The sequence below is a fragment of the Schistocerca serialis genome, chromosome 3 (assembly GCF_023864345.2).
Source record: "Schistocerca serialis cubense isolate TAMUIC-IGC-003099 chromosome 3, iqSchSeri2.2, whole genome shotgun sequence".
In the NCBI taxonomy this organism is placed as follows: domain Eukaryota; kingdom Metazoa; phylum Arthropoda; class Insecta; order Orthoptera; family Acrididae; genus Schistocerca; species Schistocerca serialis.
The window spans coordinates 718,249,004-718,269,156 of record NC_064640.1 but is presented as its reverse complement, the minus strand read 5'-3'; the positions used below and the strand labels follow the sequence as shown (position 1 = coordinate 718,269,156).

The following is a 20,153-nucleotide window of genomic DNA, read 5'->3' as shown; positions in this document are numbered from 1 at the left end:
ATTCTGTGATAGTCAGCATGCTATTATTGAGAAGTTTTTGATATACATCTCTAATGAAACTTGTATTTTTATACGCATAATTTATGTATTCCAAAATAAGTCCGTCAGTCTGTAAAGCTGTTTGCTGTAAATTTTTCCTCTCGTATTGCAACATCTAAGCATTAATGAAACCCTTAAGAAATCTTTGTGTTCAATTTCCTTATAAAAAGTCCTCATGACAATTGAAATTAATGCGCAATTTTGGACATAACTGATTTAAGCATTTAGATACTATGTATTGTTGCCTACATCGATGTGGTATTCTGATTATTATCACTACAAGGGGGTGCTGAAAAGTAATGTCTCTGATTTTTTTTTGTGTGTTAACTCTTAAAGGTTTTTAAATAAAACAAATTTGATTAACATTCTACACCTTTATTCTTCACGTCAATATATTTATGTCTTAACGTAGCCACCCTGGTGATGAACACATTTCTCCCAACGAAAGACGAGCTTGTTGACATCACCATGAGAATGTTTGACTTTGTTGACAGAGCCACTATCTCACCTCTGCTTCATCACTATCAAAGTGAAGTTATCGAATATGTTTTGGAACCACATGAAAATGGAATGAGGCAAGTCGGGAGTGCGTGGAGGATGATTTATCATAGTGAACCCTAGGTATCGAATTGTTGCAGATGTCTCGGCACTCATCTGTGGTCTGGCATTGTCATACTGAAGGAGATGGTGCTCCATGTATGGACAAACTCTTCGAGTTCGAAACTTGATTACAGCACGTCGTTTCACATGTATTGACGTACACAGTTACGTTACACAATCTTTTGTTATGCACTACAATTCAGAGCCCTCTAGCGACATACGGTTGCAGTTTTTGTCAACGAAGCGGGAACGACTGAGTAATATACATGACATGTAATACCACATCTAGTGTTGAGAGCAGAATAAAAAATTTGGAGGCATTACTTTCCAGCACACCCTTGTTAGTAAGTTAGTTCCACCCAACAGATATGTGTTTATAAGACACCCAGAAAAGTTGCTAGATACTTACTACTGTGTGTAGAGTGGGCAACCTCCTAGTTACACTGGATGTCTGAACTAACATTTCTCATCTGATTTTTATGCCCTTTCCATTAATGTTTTGTCGTGAGGCCTAAAATGGGAAATATCTCTTTGACTTAAATCACTGTGATATTACATTGTGTAACACATAAAATTTTGCCATTAGGCAGTTCAGTTGAAACCGTAGCTATGCATTGACTAGTATGCCTCTTGACTCAACAATATCTCACTTTGGATGGCATGTCACAACCAAAACCAATCCAGAAAAAGGGTAGTCAATGCTAAACTGCAACTGCAGAAGTTACTATGATAGTTAAACTCTCCTGATGAACTATATTTGTACTGTCTTAATTTATTCATCCTGCAACTGTGCACAACAATGGTAATTTAGTTATTTCATGACACACTAGGTGAAGTTATCATGCTTAAGATATGTCATAACAGTAAGATGAGTATTAATGATTAATCTCAGATTGTATTTGGCATGCATCTAACATCATGTAACTCATTGTATACTATTTTAAATATACTAGATTGGTTCAAATATGTTTCTAAAAGAGGTAATACATAAATGAGGATAATGCTCTCACCTACTTTGTAAGTCATTTGATTGAGTCTGGTTTCATTCTGCATCATTCTTAAAAGGCTGTTTTTCTCCAATAAAATTTTTGTCACAGGAAACATAAAATAGATGGAAAAATAAAGAAAGAGAGAAACAAATTGTCATATTTGTTTTACCTTTGCAATGTTGGGGAAGGAGATGTGTTTCACAACAGCAAAGATAAACAAGTGCTCATAGATCCTCAGCGACGCATATTAGAGCCCATGTTGACTAGACAATTTTTCTTGTCTTTGTATATACTACCACCTCTGAAAGATGCTTACCCTACAATCTTAGCAACAACAGTACTGGTACATGTATACCACAGTCAGAGGCATCAGAATAATTTTCATTTGTAACTTTCGACTAATTCATTTTTGGTACAGGGACCATTGCCTCAGATTGATGTGTTTATCCATCTCCTGTAACATCATCATGGAATCACCATGTAGATACATACATTTAAAGACCCTGGCACATATAACTTAAATACTCTGTTGCTTCGTTGTATGATGATTCCGGATGCGGATTCCTATGTAAACTTGATCTACTAAGCTTCCTCTACAATCTTTAGAAGTGTGTAACATGAATTATGAGCCACTCCAAATATGTTCAGCTGAATTGCACATAGTGTTACATATCTTTTGTCTTGATCTGTAGGATTTTCAGTACTTTCTATTGAATATCACTCATTTATTCACTATAGCATTGCAGCTTCAGTTTTTCATTATTAGAGAATATTATTCCCAGTTTCTGTTGTTATTTTTTGGGCAGCTTTAATTCTTTCTTTCTGCATTTTCTGTTTTTCTTTGTTGTTTTCCTTTCTTTTCTCCCTTTGTAAAGAGTAACGTAAACTTCATTTATTAGTGCATGATAAAGAATGTGATGCAGACTGTGAAATGAGTGTTGTATCTGTACATGTAAGTTACGTGCACATCTATGTTCTGTATCTTCTTTTTATGTTTTGCATGTGTTGTGTACTTTGTATATAATTGTTTGCTTTTGTTGTTTGTATGTAGGGCTTTCTGGCATTTCCGGCTCCATTTTCATGAAAATGCTGAGCAGATATTAAACTCACTGGATAGTACACATAAGAAAGCTCTTAATCTTGAAATGGGAATGTCAAATTCAAACAATATAGCAGACCAGCAAGGAGGAAGAGGAGGTAGGCTGGCAGCTGGAAGTGACTTTCCAAGAGGTCGAACTGTTGCAGGTACCATCAACTACACTATCATTAATATTTTTATAGCATGCAGAAGATATTTATTTATGGCTGTGTGTTTATCAGCTGAGTTTAGCTGTAATCTTGATGGGACCAGGTGTCCACAGAATGGAATAGTTACATAGATCAATTTTCATATTCACTATGTTTCACAGTTTCTGTTACTAGCTTCTAGTGGTTGGTGGATATAATTTTGATTGGGAACCCATGTCCTGAAATGTAATATTTGGATATAAAATAAGTTTGAATATCACATCACTTTTAAATTTTCTTCTTCATGGTGCGCACGTACACAGACTGAGAAGACAGTCCCTGTTGTAGTTATGACATCACATACCATTTTCATCTGACTACAACAATGGCTGTGAGAAACTATTATGTCACTGCTAAGAGGGTCAATTATGGTTCTCTGTGGACGTGTCGCACTCTCGACTTTGAAGAGCACGTCCTTCCTTGCATAAACAAGAACCTGATGATGAGTACTGGAAACATTGCCGGTGCAGTGGGCTCTAATAGAGCACGTAGGTCAGAACTCACTGTCTCTGCAGTGTGCATACCACTAATTGGGAGATTTGAAAGTGATTCAATCTTTAATCTTATTTGACATTCAAATGGTACAGTCCAGTCATTGACTTCTTATCAGAACTTTATCTGCTAAGTTCTTTTTGCAACCTATAAAAGCCTGTAATAAGAACTGTGAAACACACTGTATTTATTTGCAGAAAAAAGCTTCGTTGAGTTACTTTTAACTGTAATCTACAGGGTGTCCATAATTAAAGTTTCAGTTTCAAAATGCTGTAGGAAGAGAACCCCTGGTCAGAATGATATCAAGTTTGAACTGTGTATTACACACACACACACACACAGACACACACACACACACACACATACATAGTTCATGAAAATTCTACAAATGACAGATGGAATCGCAGTGTGACAGCTGTGGTTTGAGCTGCATGTCACACCATCCATACTGTTCAAAGTGCATGACTGCATAAGTTTGGCGCTCAACAAAAAACACCATATCAAAGTCGTACCACATCGGATGGAAAAAATCAGTTTTTAATTGTCATGTGGCCAAAAACTGCATCAAAAGTAAAATGACGTTGGTTTCTAATTGTTATGATACCAAAACAAGCCATGTTCAATATGCTGTCTACTGTTTTCTGCCCCAAGTTGAAATTGAGAAACAGCATATTGCACAACAGATTGGAGTGTCTCGGGAGACATTTAGAATATGTTGCTCAGTGCATGCCTTCGTTTCAACTACATTCGAGCATTGAACACAACACCTCTCAGATAATCCCACAAACAGAAACTGCACGGTTTAAGATCAGAAGATTGGGATGGTCAGACTCTAGGGAAATGATGGCTGATAATTCTAGCATTTCTGAAATTCCTCTGCAGCAGCTGCTTAACTGACTACAATGTGCAGAGGAGTACCATCTTGCATAAAAATGATCCTACCAACACATCCACACTGTTGAAGGTTTGTCTTGCTGGCAGGTTAGCAGGAAGCAACTCTTTAACATGGGTGATGATGTATGGAGAGCAATGCAGGGTGTTTTGTAGAATTTTACACACTGCTCAAAGCATGTCCAATGTTTGGGGAGGTTCCCCCATGTGCAGCATTTTTGCACAATACTGCTTGACCTGTTGTGCTGTGTTGCAATTATGTCTTTGACAGACATTGGATCAACTGCTTTCCTCCCTCTGCCACATTGCACTTCAAAAGAATCTGTCTTTTTGAATTGTGTAACCAATTTCTCCAGAACCTGAGCAGAACTCGTGCACTGCTACCTGTGAAGGTAAAGGCATGTGCCATTTCCTTTTCAATTAGAGACCTTTCTTGTCAGTTGTCGCGCTTTGGTTTTAAATATTTATCTCTAAACTATATTGAACTCTTTGTTGGTTTCCAACAATTTTTCAATTTTTCCATCAGATCTCAGTTTTTCATACTTTCAAGTGTCCGGATTCTCTGCAGGGCTACTGGTGCAGTCACCATTCTTGTGATGGAGCTTTTCCAGGAGTGTGCAATCCTTCATGGAGACAGTGATGGGAGTCTCAGACACAGACTGAGAAACAAACTAATTCTTTTTTTTCTAATGGCATTTTAATATGCTGTTCAAATTTGATGTCATTCTGAGCAGTGGTTTTCTTTCTACAGCATTTTGAAACTGGAACTACAATCATGGTAATCCTGGTTTAGGCTGTACCCCAGTTGACTTTTACTCTTTTGTTACCAAATGAGAAAGTATTATGTATGTTGAGAATGGAAGACGTCTGAACTTCATCATGTCGTCTGCTTGATGATGGATGTCAGGTGCATGTGTCTTGTTAGAAATTTGCTATCCATATCTTCTTGCAGGTTTGAAATTCTGCATAAGAATTGGAAAATTTTGTATCCAATTATTACTTTATGTGGGACTGTATATGACAGCACCATTTAATCTCTCTATTCCCCCTCCCCCCTCCCCTCTACACACACACACACACACACACACACACACACACACACACAACCTACCTACCTACCTCAAGGGATTGGGGGTGGAAGGCAATCATAGTTTAGAAAGATCATCAGAATGTGATGAACCCATCTATTGTGAGGATGAGGAGAGACAGTGGCCACCCTTTTATCTCCTTGTTGTTATATGCCAATACTGTGTTATACAGAATGATAATAGGTATCTCATTCATGGCATGTCACCAAGCTGTAGAATTTTTGCGCCACTTCATGTGCATATGAGATATGAATAATCTCTTGGCACTTGTATCATACCTGTAATCTTTGTTACCTTTGAAGATAATGGCATGCGCTATTTCCTATCAATTTAGAGACCTTTGTTGTTGATTGTCACCCTTCGATTTTAAGTATTTATCTGTATATTCTGTTCATTTCTTTGTTGTTGGATTAAAACAATTATTCCATCTTATCTCAGTTTCATTACCGAACCTTATTTTTGGTGTGTATTTCTTTATTTTGTGTATTTTAGGTTTGATTATTGTTAACTACTGTTCATTTTATAAGCACTGGTATTCCCAAACCCCATTAAATCCTGTCTCTGGAATATCTCTAATGGACTATCTCTAGTTGCTGTCTCATGCTTATATAATCATTACAGCTCCCAGTGCAGCCAGTTGTTTTCTACCACACATGGTACACGTATTTCGTGTGGACTCCTTTCAGACATCTCTGTGTGAACTAGCAGCATTTCATCTGACAGTGTCTGATAAGTACTCAGATGTGATATGGTACGTGGTAGAAAACATCAGTCAGCTGCATTCTTGAAATATCATTGAGTATTCGAGATCCACATGATTATGCTTTCCTAATGAGACTGTTCACACTGGCTGTCACATACATAACGTTGATACTGAATTAGTCCTGTGTAGTTCATTCATTGGGTAAATAGCCTACTCCCGTTTAAAGAAATCGAAGTATGGATAATTACACTTTGCACTCCTATTGCAGTTTCATTTATCAAATGAGTGATGATCCACTTTCCAGCATTTTAATCATTTCATTTTCTGTTGGTCATTAATATTATGATATGTATTACCAGATATGTATGCCAGACAAGCTGTAAATTTAGCAGTTGTATCTGAATGATAATTCTCAGAATCAAGTAGTCTTCCGAAATCTTCCTTACTTGGTGTGTACTGCAAATATGATTGTCATTTGAGGGAGTTAAATTGTGTAACAGCTTAAGTAATTATTTTTCCTTCCTTTCACACACACAAATAGAGGTTTTCATACAATGATGACATTAAGAGTGATGAATGCTTAAATGCTAATTAATGTTGCTCTACTGTTTACCAGATGACGTTGGGCTCTGATATGCTGCATCATTGTGTAAGAGTATAATTGCAGTAAAAATAACAAATACAATGTAACCAATCACTAAACTTCAAGTTTTTATTTATGGCTCTTTACGGCGGCTTTGCTTTCGTTTTAAGAGTATGTTCCATAGGGACTAACACTGCCTGTCAGAAGATGCAGTTGTAACAAAATCTGTATTGCAAAGTAGTTGGCAATTTATGCTGAAAAATGGTTACAAAGTTGAAACCGTAACAGAATGATTAGAACATAGCCGGTAACAAAGTGTGTGACAAAGCTAAAGAACATAAAAAAACACTCACCCCATAACACACCATTCATTGGTACTGTCTTATACTGGAAGTCAGAAATCCTGGAGAAACATAAAATCAACACCAAGAAAAGCAAGGAATAGCATTTCCACATATAGTAAACAGACGAGATAAATTTTGGAAACATGGAGAATATAAAATATAATGTAGTTGTAGAACCTTCTATATTAAAAAGACAGGGAAAGCCTTTGACATTAGATTTTGTGAACACATGGCAGCCCTTCAACTAAAGAATTAGTTAAGCCAGTTGTCACAACCCATCTGTGTGGAATGTTGCCAAATACCAGACATGAATAAAGTGCTGACCATTTTTCATACACTAAATATCCCGGAGACGCTAGAAAGCTACAGAACACAAAAACTACAGCTGGATGTAATTCAGAATCAAAAAATTGACAGTGAACATCCAAAAGTAATAAGGAACTTCAGTGAGACAAGCCTATTTTCAAAACGGTTCAAATGAAAACCCGATTAGGTTTATGCAATAAAATTATAATTCAAATGAAGTAGTATTTTTTTTTAAATTGTATGCATGACATATTTGTAAAATAAACTCAGCACATGTTCACTTATTAAATGCCTTTATACAGGGTGACCCAAAAATCTATTAACATTCGATAATTCATCATTCCATGGACTAATGTGAGTAGTGATGTAAAAATTGACATATATTCTTGAAATGACATGGAGTTCTACTGAAAGCAAAAAAAGGTGCACAAAATGACCAACAGATGGCACTTCATATGATACAAAGCAATAAGTAGCGTAACAATTTATTTTCAGCAAAGACAATGTTAACAAATGCTTGACATGTCGGCTATCATTCATCAACAATACCTGCAGTCCAGGGACAGTGTCGTGAACAGTGCTGTATATCTCAGTATGTTTGGTGAGAAATTGCCGTCAGATGTTCTCTTTTAGCACAACTAATGAGATTAGATGATTGCAGTAGACTTGCAACTTCAGGTAACCCCACAACCAATAATCAAATGGATTGAGGTCTGGTGTCCTGGGAGGCCAAGCATGACTGAAGTGGCAGCTCAGCACGCGATCCTCGCCAAACAATGTGAACAAGAAATCTTTTATACATGTAGCAATATGGGGTGAAGTGCCAACCTGCATAAAAGTCATACCTTCTAGCAGGTGTTTATTAGCCAGGCTAAGGATGATGCAATTCTGTAACATATTGGCATACCTTGAATCCGTCATGCTGACACTTTGAAAACAGCAGCTCACATTTCCTCACAGTAAAAGGGTCCAGTCACAATTAATGTGGCACATCCAAGCCACACCATGACTTTCTCGACATGCAGTTGGATTTCCATGACAGTTCTAGGATTTTTGGTAAACAAAATTTTGGAGTTGTTGGTGTTGACACACCCTTAAAGTGTAAAGTGGACTTGTCACTCCACAACACATTAGACAAACAGTTGTCATCATCCCCCATTCTTTGAAGTGCCCACACCACAAATGCCCTCCGTGTGACAAAATCGGTGGCTAATATTTCTTGACAATTGGGGATTTTGTACGGATAGCATTGGAGGCTACACCTTTGTACACTCTAATCAATAGTGCGTGGAATGCCAGTGCGACATGCAACTTCATGAGCGCTGACTTCACCATGCAGAGATGAACCTGCTGATACCTCCATTTCTTCCTGAACTACCTGAGCAGAAGTAGCAATTGGAGTCTGATCATTCACTACCGGACCGATCATCTAAATAGCGTTTGGCTATGAACTTTGTGATCATTTTCTTCACAGCGACACTTGTCAGATGACCTTTAACTGTTTGAACACCCTTCTTATGCTGATAGGATCGTAAAGATGCAGTAGCGGATTATCCATTCTGATAGCAAAGTTTTGCAAATAGTGTTATTCCTGATAAAACCAACATGCCGTGATTGCTGGTGCATCTGGCTTTCTCTCTCACTACAGCTCATTTTATACATGATTGTCATGCGATGTTACTGATGTATTGCTGTCCAGCGCCATCTTTTGGCCAGTTGCTGCACTAGTGTTTTGTTTCAGTAAAACCGCATATCATTTCAGTTTGCCCTCTCTCTAACTACATTATTTCATGAATAGTGCAATTTCAAAAGTAAGTGGGCTTCTTTATCACTCTGTACAATATCCAGTGATATACAATGAAGTGCTAAAGAAACTGGTATAGGCATACTCATTCAAATACAGAGATAGATAAACAGGCAGAATACGACACTGACTATATAAGACAACAAATGTCTGGCACAGTTGCTAGATTGGTTACTGCTGCTACAATGGCAGGTTATCAAGATTTAAGTGAGTTATTTAGTTACTTTCATATTATAGTTGGCACACGAGTGATGGGACACATCATCTCAGAGGTGGTTATGAAGTGGGGATTTTCCTGTACAACCATTTCACTAGTGTACCATTAATAGCTGGAATCCAGTAAAACATCAAATCTGCAACATCGCTGTGACCAGAAAAAGATCCCACAAGAACGGGACCAATGATTACTGAAGACAATCATTCAAAGTGACAGAAGTGCAACCCTTCTGCAAATTGCTTCAGGTTTCAATACTGGGCCATCAACAAGTGTCAGCATGCAAACTATTCAATAAGACATCATCGGAACCGAAGGCCCACTTGTGTACCCTTGATGACTGTATGACACAAAGGCTTACGCCTCACATGGGCCCATCAACACCGACATTGGACTGTTGATGATTGGAAACATGTTGCCTGGTTTGACAAGTCTCGTTTCAGGTTGTATCGAACTGATGGGACATTTGCAGGTTTGGAGACATAATCATGAATCCATGGTCCCTGCATGTCAGCAAGGGGACTGTTCAAGCTGGTGGAGGCTCTGTAATGATGTGGGGCATGTGCAGTTGGAGTGATATGGGGCCCTGATATGTCTAGATATGACTCTGACAGGTGACATGTACGTAAGCATCTTGTCTGCATCCATTCATGTCCATTGTGCATTCCGTTTGATGTAGGCAATTCTAGCAGGACAGTGCAATACCCAACACGTCCAGAACTGCTACAGAGTGGCTCCAGGATCATTCTTCTGAGTTGTAACACTTGTGCTGGCCAACAAACTCCGCAGACATGAACATTATTGAGCATATCTGGGATGCGTTGCAACGTGCTGTTCTCCACACCTTCGTACTCTTAATAGAATTATTGACAGCTCTGCAGGGTTCATGGTGTCAGTTCCCTCCAGCACTACTTCAGACATTAGTTGAGTCCATGGCACGTAATCTTGCAGCAATTCTGCGTGCTCATGGAGGCAGTACCTGGTATTAGGCAGGTATACCAGTTTCTTTGGCTCTCCAGTGTGTAACACTATAATAATCCTTGCACACCATAAGGTCCTTTAAAAAAATAAAAAAAACTTATCTCTGGTAAAGTTTGTAAACAGTGAGTGAGAAAAGCTGAAATGCAAACCCCTTGAGGAAAGTAGACAACAAATATGCACAGGATTATCAAGACTTTTCGGGATAGTTCTTAGTGTTCTAAAGTGTGAGCCACCTTTCAATTTTCACCTCACTTAGTTATATAAGGTCTTTTGAGATCTCAGTGGCTTACTACATTCTCTTCATTCTTTAGTATTTACTGGTGTACCTTTGTGACCCTTAAGTTTTACAGTGTTTATTGTAGTTGAACATACAATGATAGCTGTATGTTTCCAGTACTGTGCATTCTGATATTGTATTTTTCCTTGTTGGAGTCTCATTGTTGTGGTAAAAGGTCTGACTGTAAATTTCTTTTGTTCCAAAATCATCACCGAGGTTGCAGAGTGGTCAAGGCATTGTACTCCGTTTAGGAGGAGTGGGCTTCAAATCTCTTGTCTTGTTGGTTAGAAATAAGATAATAAGATTTTCAGTGGCTTTCCTAAATCATGCAAGTGAAAACCGTGATGGTACCTTTGAAGACACCATAGCCAATTTCATGACATACTCTTTCCCATGCATAGCTCAAGGGCAGTCTCCAGCAGTTTCATCACCTATGGGCTTAACCCATATCTTCCATCTTTCTCCCTTTCAAAATGTACCTAATGTGACTGCTGCTTTATTTCTGTTGTGCATAACTGAAAATCTGTACACTCATGAATTATTGTTCTGTGAGCATATGTTTTTAGTGCTTCATTCATTTTCTTATATCATCATTATTTTGTGTTGTTTTAGCTCTCTCAAGTGGGATTTTTTTGTTTTTGTTGGGGAGGGGGAGTACAACAGATACTTAATTTCAAGACAGTGACTTTAATTAGTGAATAGTTTTCGTTTAACTAATATAACAGGTATTGTATTGTTGAAACAAACAACAGTACGGCCAAAATGAACCATAGTTAATTCTTCTTCCGCATACAAGTGAACAACAGTTGAGAACATAAATACAAACATAGAAACAATCCAAGTACTGATATAATCACTTGCAAATGATAAGTAAGAACACAGTGGGAGAGCAAGTGTCTGCTGCTCCATGCATATAAAGAGGAGGGCTCCAGTAGATGGCGTGACACGCCGTGTCATATGCACAAGTCATATGGCCACTGCAGCGGCCTCTGGTGGCTGGTCCACGCAGATGCTGTTCTGTTGGCGGAATATTCAAAGTGTAGTGCACCAGCAGCTGGTGCTGCATTGTGTATCCAAATATCATGTACGTGGTTATAGCAGGTATCATATCATTTACGAGGTGAAGGCTCACTGTGTCCACAATATTCAATAATCTACAAGTCCTCATTGCTGTGCCAAATGATAAGTGCCTAAGGGAACTCAGCCAGTCTTTACTGAGTGTTGATTTGGCGAATCTGGGTGTTCCAGACTGGGACTGGGACTAAAACTATAAGCTGTAGACGTCATAAGGAGCCATGATGTGTCATGATAGTAAAATGTCATTTCTCACAGAATGTGAGTTTAACTACTGAGATCATCGAACTCTGTTTTAAAATATTTTTATATGTTTAAAATATATTTTAAAATAAGTTACTCAACATGTGCTACATGTTAATGTCATGGGTGACTCTTGAGGCAAAACAAATCTCCATTAGGTAGCAGCCTCTGGGGTACCGCGGTACCTCATATACATATATATTAGTCTTAGTCAGATATTCAGGGCTTTACCGGAGGTGACGTAGTCTTTTGTTGCTGTAAGTAAAGCCATTAATCCGTAATCCTATGTATTGTTACAAATGTCTACATTTCAGGTACCCATGTTGCCATGTAACATCATTCAGCTGCTAGCTAATATGGCAAATCTGCACACAAAGCTGGGATAGAATGTACATTCACTCAGTTTTTATTTTAATGATAGAGGCCACATTCAGTATGGAATATTGGAACTTTACTTGGTGAAATTGATTGATGGAATCCTCTTAGGATATCAACCGAGTGAGAGAGTTGCCTTGTAGCAGTGCTTCAATGTGTTTCCTACTTCATCTACATGATTACTCTGCAATTCACATTTAAGTGCTTGGCAGAGGGTTCATCGAACCACAATCATACTATCTCTATACCATTCCACTCCCGAACAGCGCGCGGGAAAAACAAACTCCTAAACCTTTCTGTTCGAGCTCTGATTTCTCTTATTTTATTTTGATGATCATTCCTACCTATGTAGGTTGGTCTCAACAAAATATTTTTGCATTCGGAAGAGAAAGTTGGTGACTGAAATTTCGCAAATAGATCTCGCCGCAATGAAAAACGTCTTTGCTTTAATGACTTCCATCCCAACTCGCGTATCATATCTGCCACACTCTCTCCCATATTATGTGATAATACAAAACGAGCTGCCCTTTTGTCTCAGTGGACTGTTACCTTAACATGCACATGCACACTCACACTACTTGGGTTATATACCTGTGAAAGGCTCAGGTGCAGAATATGTTCCATACACCCATCCAGTATATTTTATCCCAGGCCTATCATGAGCATAACTTACCCCATCAGAGACAGGGCAACTGCTCAAAGCAGTTATGCCATTTACGCAAATGAACCAAGGCAGTAGGGCCACTTGCTTAATAGCATCTTGGTCCACCTGTAAAACACAACATAGCAGCAATTCCTCATGGCATGAATGTGAGAAGTCATCAGTAGGTTTCCAGAGGTGTGGGGCACCAAATAACACATGCAATATCCATAATTACAGGCTGGCTATTTGGAAGTGTAGTGCTGATTCCTGATAACATCACAGATGTGTTCCGTCGGATTTGGATCAAGCAATTTAGTGGCCACGACATCTACATGGGAGCCCTATTGTGCTCCTCAAACCACTGTATCATGTTTCTGGCATTGTGACATGGACCATTATCCTGCTGATGCCAGCACCATCTACATCTACATCTACATTTATACTCTGCAAGCCACCCAACGGTGTGTGGCAAAGGGCACTTTACGTGGCACTGTCATTACCTACCTTTCCTGTTCCAGTCGCGTATGGTTCGCGGGAAGAACGACTGCCGGAAAGCCTCTGTGCGTGCTCGAATCTATCTAATTTTACATTCGTGATCTCCTCGGGAGGTATAAGTAAGGGGAAGCAATATATTCGATACCTCATCCAGAAACGCACCCTCTCGAAACCTGGACAGCAAGCTACACCGCGATGCAGAGCGCCTCTCTTGCAGAGTCTGCCACTGGAGTTTGCTAAACATCTCCATAATGCTATCACGATTGCCAAATAACCCTGTGACGAACCGCACTGCTCTTCTTTGGATCTTCTCTATCTCCTCTGTCAATCCGACTTGATACGGATCCCACACTGATGAGCAATAGTCGAGTATAGGTCGAACGAGTGTTTTGTAAGCCACCTGCTTTGTTGATGGACTGCATTTTCTAAGGACTCTCCCAATGATTCTCAACCTGGCACCCCCCTTACCAACAATTAATTTTATATGATCATTCCACTTCAAATCGTTCCGTACGCATACTCCCAGATATTTTACAGAAGTAACTGCTACTGGTGTTTGTTTCGCTATCATATAATCATACAATAAAGGACCCTTCTTTCTATGTATTCGCAATACATTACATTTGTCTATGTTAAGGGTCAGTTGCCACTCCCTGCACCAAGTGCCTATCGGCTACAGATCTTCCTGCATTTCGCTGCAATTTTCTAATGCTGCAACTTCTCTGTATACTACAGCATCATCCGTGAAAAGCTGCATGGAACTTCCAACACCATCAGGGGATCCATCAAGCATGGAGAGATGCAAGTGTTCATGTAGTCCAGTGTTCATAGTCCCTTCGATTACTACCACAGGTCCCATAGAAGCCCAGGTGAATGTCCCCCATATCACTGTACTGCCCCATGGGCCTGGGTCCTGAACACAGTGCATCTGTTGATCAGCTATTGGACAGGATGATGATGTATGTGGACTCTCAATATAGTCGTTGTGGAACAAGAAACATGATTAAGGCAGTCAGGTGACGTGCTTCCATTGATCCTCAGTCCTATCTCAATGATTTTGTGTCCAATGTAATTATTGTTGACGATGTTGTTGGGGCAACATGGGAAGGAGTAGGGGTTTTCTGCTGTGAAGTTCCATGTTCAGAAGTGTGTGTTGAACAGTGTGTTCCAAAACAGTTGTACCAGCACCAGTATTATTGTCTGCAATCAGATCTTCCACAGAACACGAACTATTCTGCCTTACAGACTGGCCAAGCCTCCGACCTCCACATTTTGTGATGAGGTATGCCCATCCAGTCCTAATACTTTGTTGTCTTCTCATAGGTTCCCCATCCTCCAACCAGTTTCCAGTGATGGTCATAACAGTAGCACACAAACCGCTAATCAGCTTCACTGTTTTCGAGATGCTTGGTCGCAGTGCCATGCCATAACATTCAGCCCTTTGTCAATGTTGCCTATGCCAGTGGATTTCCCCATTTACAACCTGTTTTATCACTAGAATGATACACCAGTCTTCTCTGCTTTATTTCTGGACTGCATCACATGCCTGCAGAGTCTTTTATGATGGACTGACAACCCATCAGCTGCTCACTTGAATGGATGACACTGCAAAATTGTGGCCAGCATGATATTGAGCAAAACACATTTGGCTTCATGGCTGCTTCATATCCTGCACCATCTGTGTCACTCCACTCAGCCCACTACCAGCTTGTCTGAATTATGTGGGTGGGAAGTGTCCCTAGAGTGCTAAATGGAACTCGTTAAACTTCGGTTACATGATAAATCAGGCTAATCTAAAAGCCGTAAATTCAACTAAATACCTAGATATTACAATTACAAACAACTTAAATTGGAAGGAACACACAGAAAATGTTGTGGGGAAGGCTAACTAAAGACTGCGTTTTATTGGCAGGACACTTAGAAAATGTAACAGACCTACTAAGGAGACTGCCTACACTACACTTGTCCGTCCTCTTTTAGAATACTGCTGCACGGTGTCGGATCCTTACCAGATAGGACTGATGGAGTACACATTTTGTATTATCACAAAATATGGGAGAGAGTGTCACAGAAATGATACAGGATTTGGCCTGGAAATCATTAAAAGAAAGGCGTTTTTCTTTGCGACGGAATCTTCTCACGAAATTCCAATCACCAACTTTCTCCTCCGAATGCGAAAATATTTTGTTGACACCGACCTACATAAGGAGGCACGATCACCACGATAAAATAAGGGAAATCAGAACTTGTATGAAAGATTCTTTCTGCACGCTATATGAGATTGGAATAATAGAGAATTGTGAAGGTGGTTCGATGAACCCTCTGCCAGGCACTTAAATGTGATTTGCAGAGTATCCATGTAGATGTATATGTAGATGAACATAATATTTGATCACAAAAAAGTTCAGGTCTCAATATCAGATAACACATTCCTCATAACCACGTCAACTCTGTCTCTTGGGTTTCCCTCCCAAACCCTCCTCAGTCTCTCTCCAACACTTGAATTTAGTCAGAGTCTTCTATCTCATAATCTGCTCCCACTTATTTCTCTCTGTCGTTTCCATCTTTCTCTGTTCTAGGCTCTCACCCATTACCCCTTAACCAACTCCTCCTATTTCATCATGTGTACCATATGGACTTCCCCTTTCTGCTTCAGGGTGAATTCGCTGGTGGCACATTCCTATCTTGTTCCATTGCTGCCATTCTTTCCTAGCTGTTACCTGCCCCGTTTTTCAAACCTCTTGTCCTTTTTGTTCCACTTCGTGTGAACGTCTCACCTGAGTCAGGCCACAGCACCAGGACTGACTCTCTCTGTCTGTGTGTGTGTGTGTGGGGGGGGGGGGGGGGCATTGGCAATTACATATATTTTATATATAGTATGTTTTGCAAATCTTTATTGCTGAGCATTATAGGCACAGATATTTGTTTTGTTCACACAGCAAAGACGCAACTATCAACTATAGTGTAAGGAGAGATATGCTGTGGAAAGAAATTACTGAAAATCTTTGAGACATCACAGCACAAATCAAATACATTTAAGTTGCTAAAACCAACGTGTTACATACAAATAAATGCCCTAACCAAACAGTATACACAGTCTGATGAAGCTACATTTTTTAAGTATTTGATTGTTCTCTCTGATGATTAACTTGCATGTATATCACTGGCAGTGATTCACTAAATGTGATACTTGCAGATGGTAACCAGGAAACATTCCATTTATCTCGAAAAGCTTTAAGTTTCAAGATACATGTACTCTAGGAAATGTCACTATTGAAAGAATGTCTTTTTGACGTAGTCACTGTTAAGTAGCAGTCAGCATAGCATTCAAAACAATGTCTCTCATCCGTAACGTATTAAATGTTACAAATTTATCCTGGTTTATGCAGACGGATCACCACGTCGAGGTTCAGCTCCTGGCCCATCAGCACTCCGGTCTAATAGTGCTATTGATCTGCAGGCAGCCCAACGTGCCAAGGCAAGAGCACAGTATGCTGCTTTAGCTCGACATAAAGTAGGATCTGGGGCGTCTCTTCGTAAGTATAGTTTCTGGTTTTATTTTAGTGTATACATTGTTTGTATAGATTTAGTTAAATTATTTGAGCTATGTGCACATTCTCTCTCTCTCTCTCTCTCTCACTCACTCACTCACTCACTCACTCACTCACTCTCTCTCTCACACACACACACACACACACACACACACACACACACACATATTCCTCCTCCTTTTTACCATCCTAGTCCTACTGTATTTAGGATTAAAATTTTCATCTCACCATTCAGATTTTGGGTTTCCTAGATCACTAAATTTGAAAAGAATGCTGCCAAATTCATTCTCATTCCTTCAGTGGTCCCTTCATGTGTTCGATCTCTGATGCCCTCGTCATCGACAGGTTATATAATCTGAATATTCCTCCCCTCCTCTTTTGTTGTCCTTCATTTACTCTTCCTCCACCGCTCTTCTCTCTCATTGATGCTTTGTAAAATTACTAAGTACCTTATATTCACTTCATCGATAAATTCACATAAATGGTACTGTCACGCTCCTGTTGCGGTAACTTATATTCACTGCATCGATAAATTCACATAAATGGTACTGTCACACTCCTGTTGCGGTAGACAAGATGATAGAAAGAAAAAAGATGCACCCTGATGTCGTCAAGTGGACTTAGTTGTGTGGTCAAATGAATGAAATCAGTATCAGCAGTATGTTTTCCACTGTAATCCCACAAGTAACTGAGAAGGGCTGTATACATTGATGCAAAAGATTTTTTGTGAATCACACGACAGGCAATTGTAAATGGCTTTGTCTCCAAAATTTGTGGTGATTCACACAAGAACAGGAGGGAAATACCATGTGTAGTCAGCCCAGTCCAACAAATGTTGTGGTCATCAAAATCTTTTAAGCACAAATTGAATGATCATGCCTGTAGTAAGCATACAGATAATCCATCTCTTTGATCTTATTATAATTAATTTTCTTCTCTGCTGTAATACTGTCTATATGAAGTTTTCTTTTTGTTTATGCTGTGAAACCAAATTTAACAATGCCATTCAGATGTGAAAGTGTTTCATTATTTGCCTTAGAGCAATATGTATCATATTAGAAAGTCCCCACCAGGGTCTAATAACAAAGTTACAAAATTACTGCAAAAGCAGAGGTTAAAGATACTGCTTCAGTTGTAAGGTTCTGTTTCCTTCCAGGCTCTGCACTCGCTGGTGGTACACTGCATCCTGTACTCATCAATCACGACACTCAAGGTCACAATACTAAGTTATCACACCTGATGATGGGCATTTAAGAGTCCAAAATAGGTCGTGCTTTAAGAATTGAAAAATAATAAAAAACAAATAAAAAAAGTTACAACTGAATAGTGAGATCTTCAACCTCTACTGCAATGCCCAGTTACAGCTGAAGCTCTGCATACAAACAAATTTTAAATGAAGCCAAAATGAGCATGGAAGAGCTACACAAGATGTGTAGATGTTTTGCAAAATACTATCTGCTAAATTGCAAGGGAAAAAAGTGGGGATGTTTTGGTTTACTTATTGTCATGTAATAAACTCATCCTTCAACTCATTTGCTGATCGCAATGGTATGGTAATGAAGGTGATAATGAGTTTGACAAAAGACAAAGTCTGTATTCTAAAGTCGCTTCATTGAAGAAGATTGCACAACTGTTGCACTTTCCCATTATTACAAAAATGATAGATACAGAGGTAGATGATTGCAATATCAGTATCTCTTGAGAGAGGAAACTCCAGTGATTTACTCGATTGATTAAATACTAAATCAGTTGTGCAAAAAAAGAAAGAGACTAATTTTCAAGCAGCAGTTTATTGTAGGTTTATGTACTGTCAAATATCCTACGTGGATGGAAAAAAGGTTCCAGTTTTTGATGCAATTTTTTAAGAGATGTAAAGTATTATAGATCTCTTACATCATTTTGTTACAAAATTATGGAACATGTGTTGTGTAAACATGTGCTGATTCTTTTAGAGATTGAGCAACTCTTCAGTGAGAATCAACACTTGATTCCATAAACATTAGTGGTGTAAAATTCATCTCAGACATCTCATTCGCAGGATCCAGAATGCTGTAGGTGCCATGTGTCTTGACTTAATGAAATCTTTGATGCAGTCCTTTCATACTAGCCATTAAATAAAAAATATCTTCATAGAATTTTGTACAGGGTACATTATTCGACAGAAAACTTGTTCACAGTGAGAACTCGTTGTATACACTATGTGATCAAAAGTATCCGGACACCTGGCTGAAAATGACTTAAAAGTTTGTGATGCCCTCCATCGGTAATGCTGGAATTCGTATTGATGTCGGTGGTCAGTGAGGCGTGGCACGAAGTCGGCATTCCAAGACAACACAAAAGAGTTCTATAGAATTCAGGTCAGGACTCTGTGCAGGCGAGTCCATCACAGGGCTGTCATTGTCATGTAACCACTCCGACACAGGCCGTACATTATGAACAGGTGCTCGATCATGTTGAAAGATGCATTCGCCATCCCCAAATTGCTCTTCAACTGTGGGAAGCAAGAAGGTGCTTAAAACATCAATGTAGGCCTGTGCAGTGATATTGCCTTGCAAAACAAGGAGTGCAGGCCTCCTCCATGAAAAACACGACCACACCATTACACCACCACCTTCGAATTTTACTCTTGGCATGACACACTTTGGCAGATGACCTTCGCTGGGCATTCGCCATACCCACATTCTGCCATTGGATCGCTACATTGTGTACTGTGATTCATCACTCCATGCAACGTTTTTCCACTCTTCAATCGTCCAATGTTTATGCTCCTTACACCAAGCGAGGCATCGTTTGGCATTTACCGTTGTGATGTGTGGCTTATAAACAGCTGCTCGAGTATGAAATCCAAGTTGTCTCACCTCCTGCCTGTCATAGTGCTTGCAGTGACTCCTGATGCAGTTTGGAATTCCTGTGTGATGGTGTGGACAGATGTATGCCTATTAAACATTACGTCCTTCTTCAACTATCGGCGGTCTCTTGTCAGTCAACAGATGAGGTCAGCCTGTACGTTTTTATGCTGTACATGTCCCTTCACATTTCCACTTCACTATCACATTGGAAACAGTGGTCCTACAGATGTTTAGGAGTGTGGAAATCTCACGTATAGACCTATGACAAAAGTGACATCCAATCACCTGACCACGTTCGAAGTCCGTGGGTTCCGCGGAGCGCGCC

General features: G+C 39.4%; 1 protein-coding gene across 1 annotated transcript in view; it reads left to right on the top strand.

Annotated features, from left to right (window-relative positions):
- The window catches only part of LOC126471124 (CLIP-associating protein 2-like), a 156,001-nt gene that overhangs the window by 18,262 nt on the left and 117,586 nt on the right, over positions 1 to 20,153 (top strand). Inside the window, exons 3-11 of the mRNA XM_050099205.1 lie at positions 2,680 to 2,873; positions 6,008 to 6,137; positions 6,358 to 6,419; positions 6,506 to 6,582; positions 6,706 to 6,738; positions 7,273 to 7,446; positions 10,702 to 10,766; positions 16,599 to 16,666; positions 16,818 to 16,964. Coding sequence (XP_049955162.1) covers positions 2,680 to 2,873; positions 6,008 to 6,137; positions 6,358 to 6,419; positions 6,506 to 6,582; positions 6,706 to 6,738; positions 7,273 to 7,446; positions 10,702 to 10,766; positions 16,599 to 16,666; positions 16,818 to 16,964 — 950 coding nt within the window. The remainder of the gene's footprint in view (positions 1 to 2,679; positions 2,874 to 6,007; positions 6,138 to 6,357; positions 6,420 to 6,505; positions 6,583 to 6,705; positions 6,739 to 7,272; positions 7,447 to 10,701; positions 10,767 to 16,598; positions 16,667 to 16,817; positions 16,965 to 20,153) is intronic.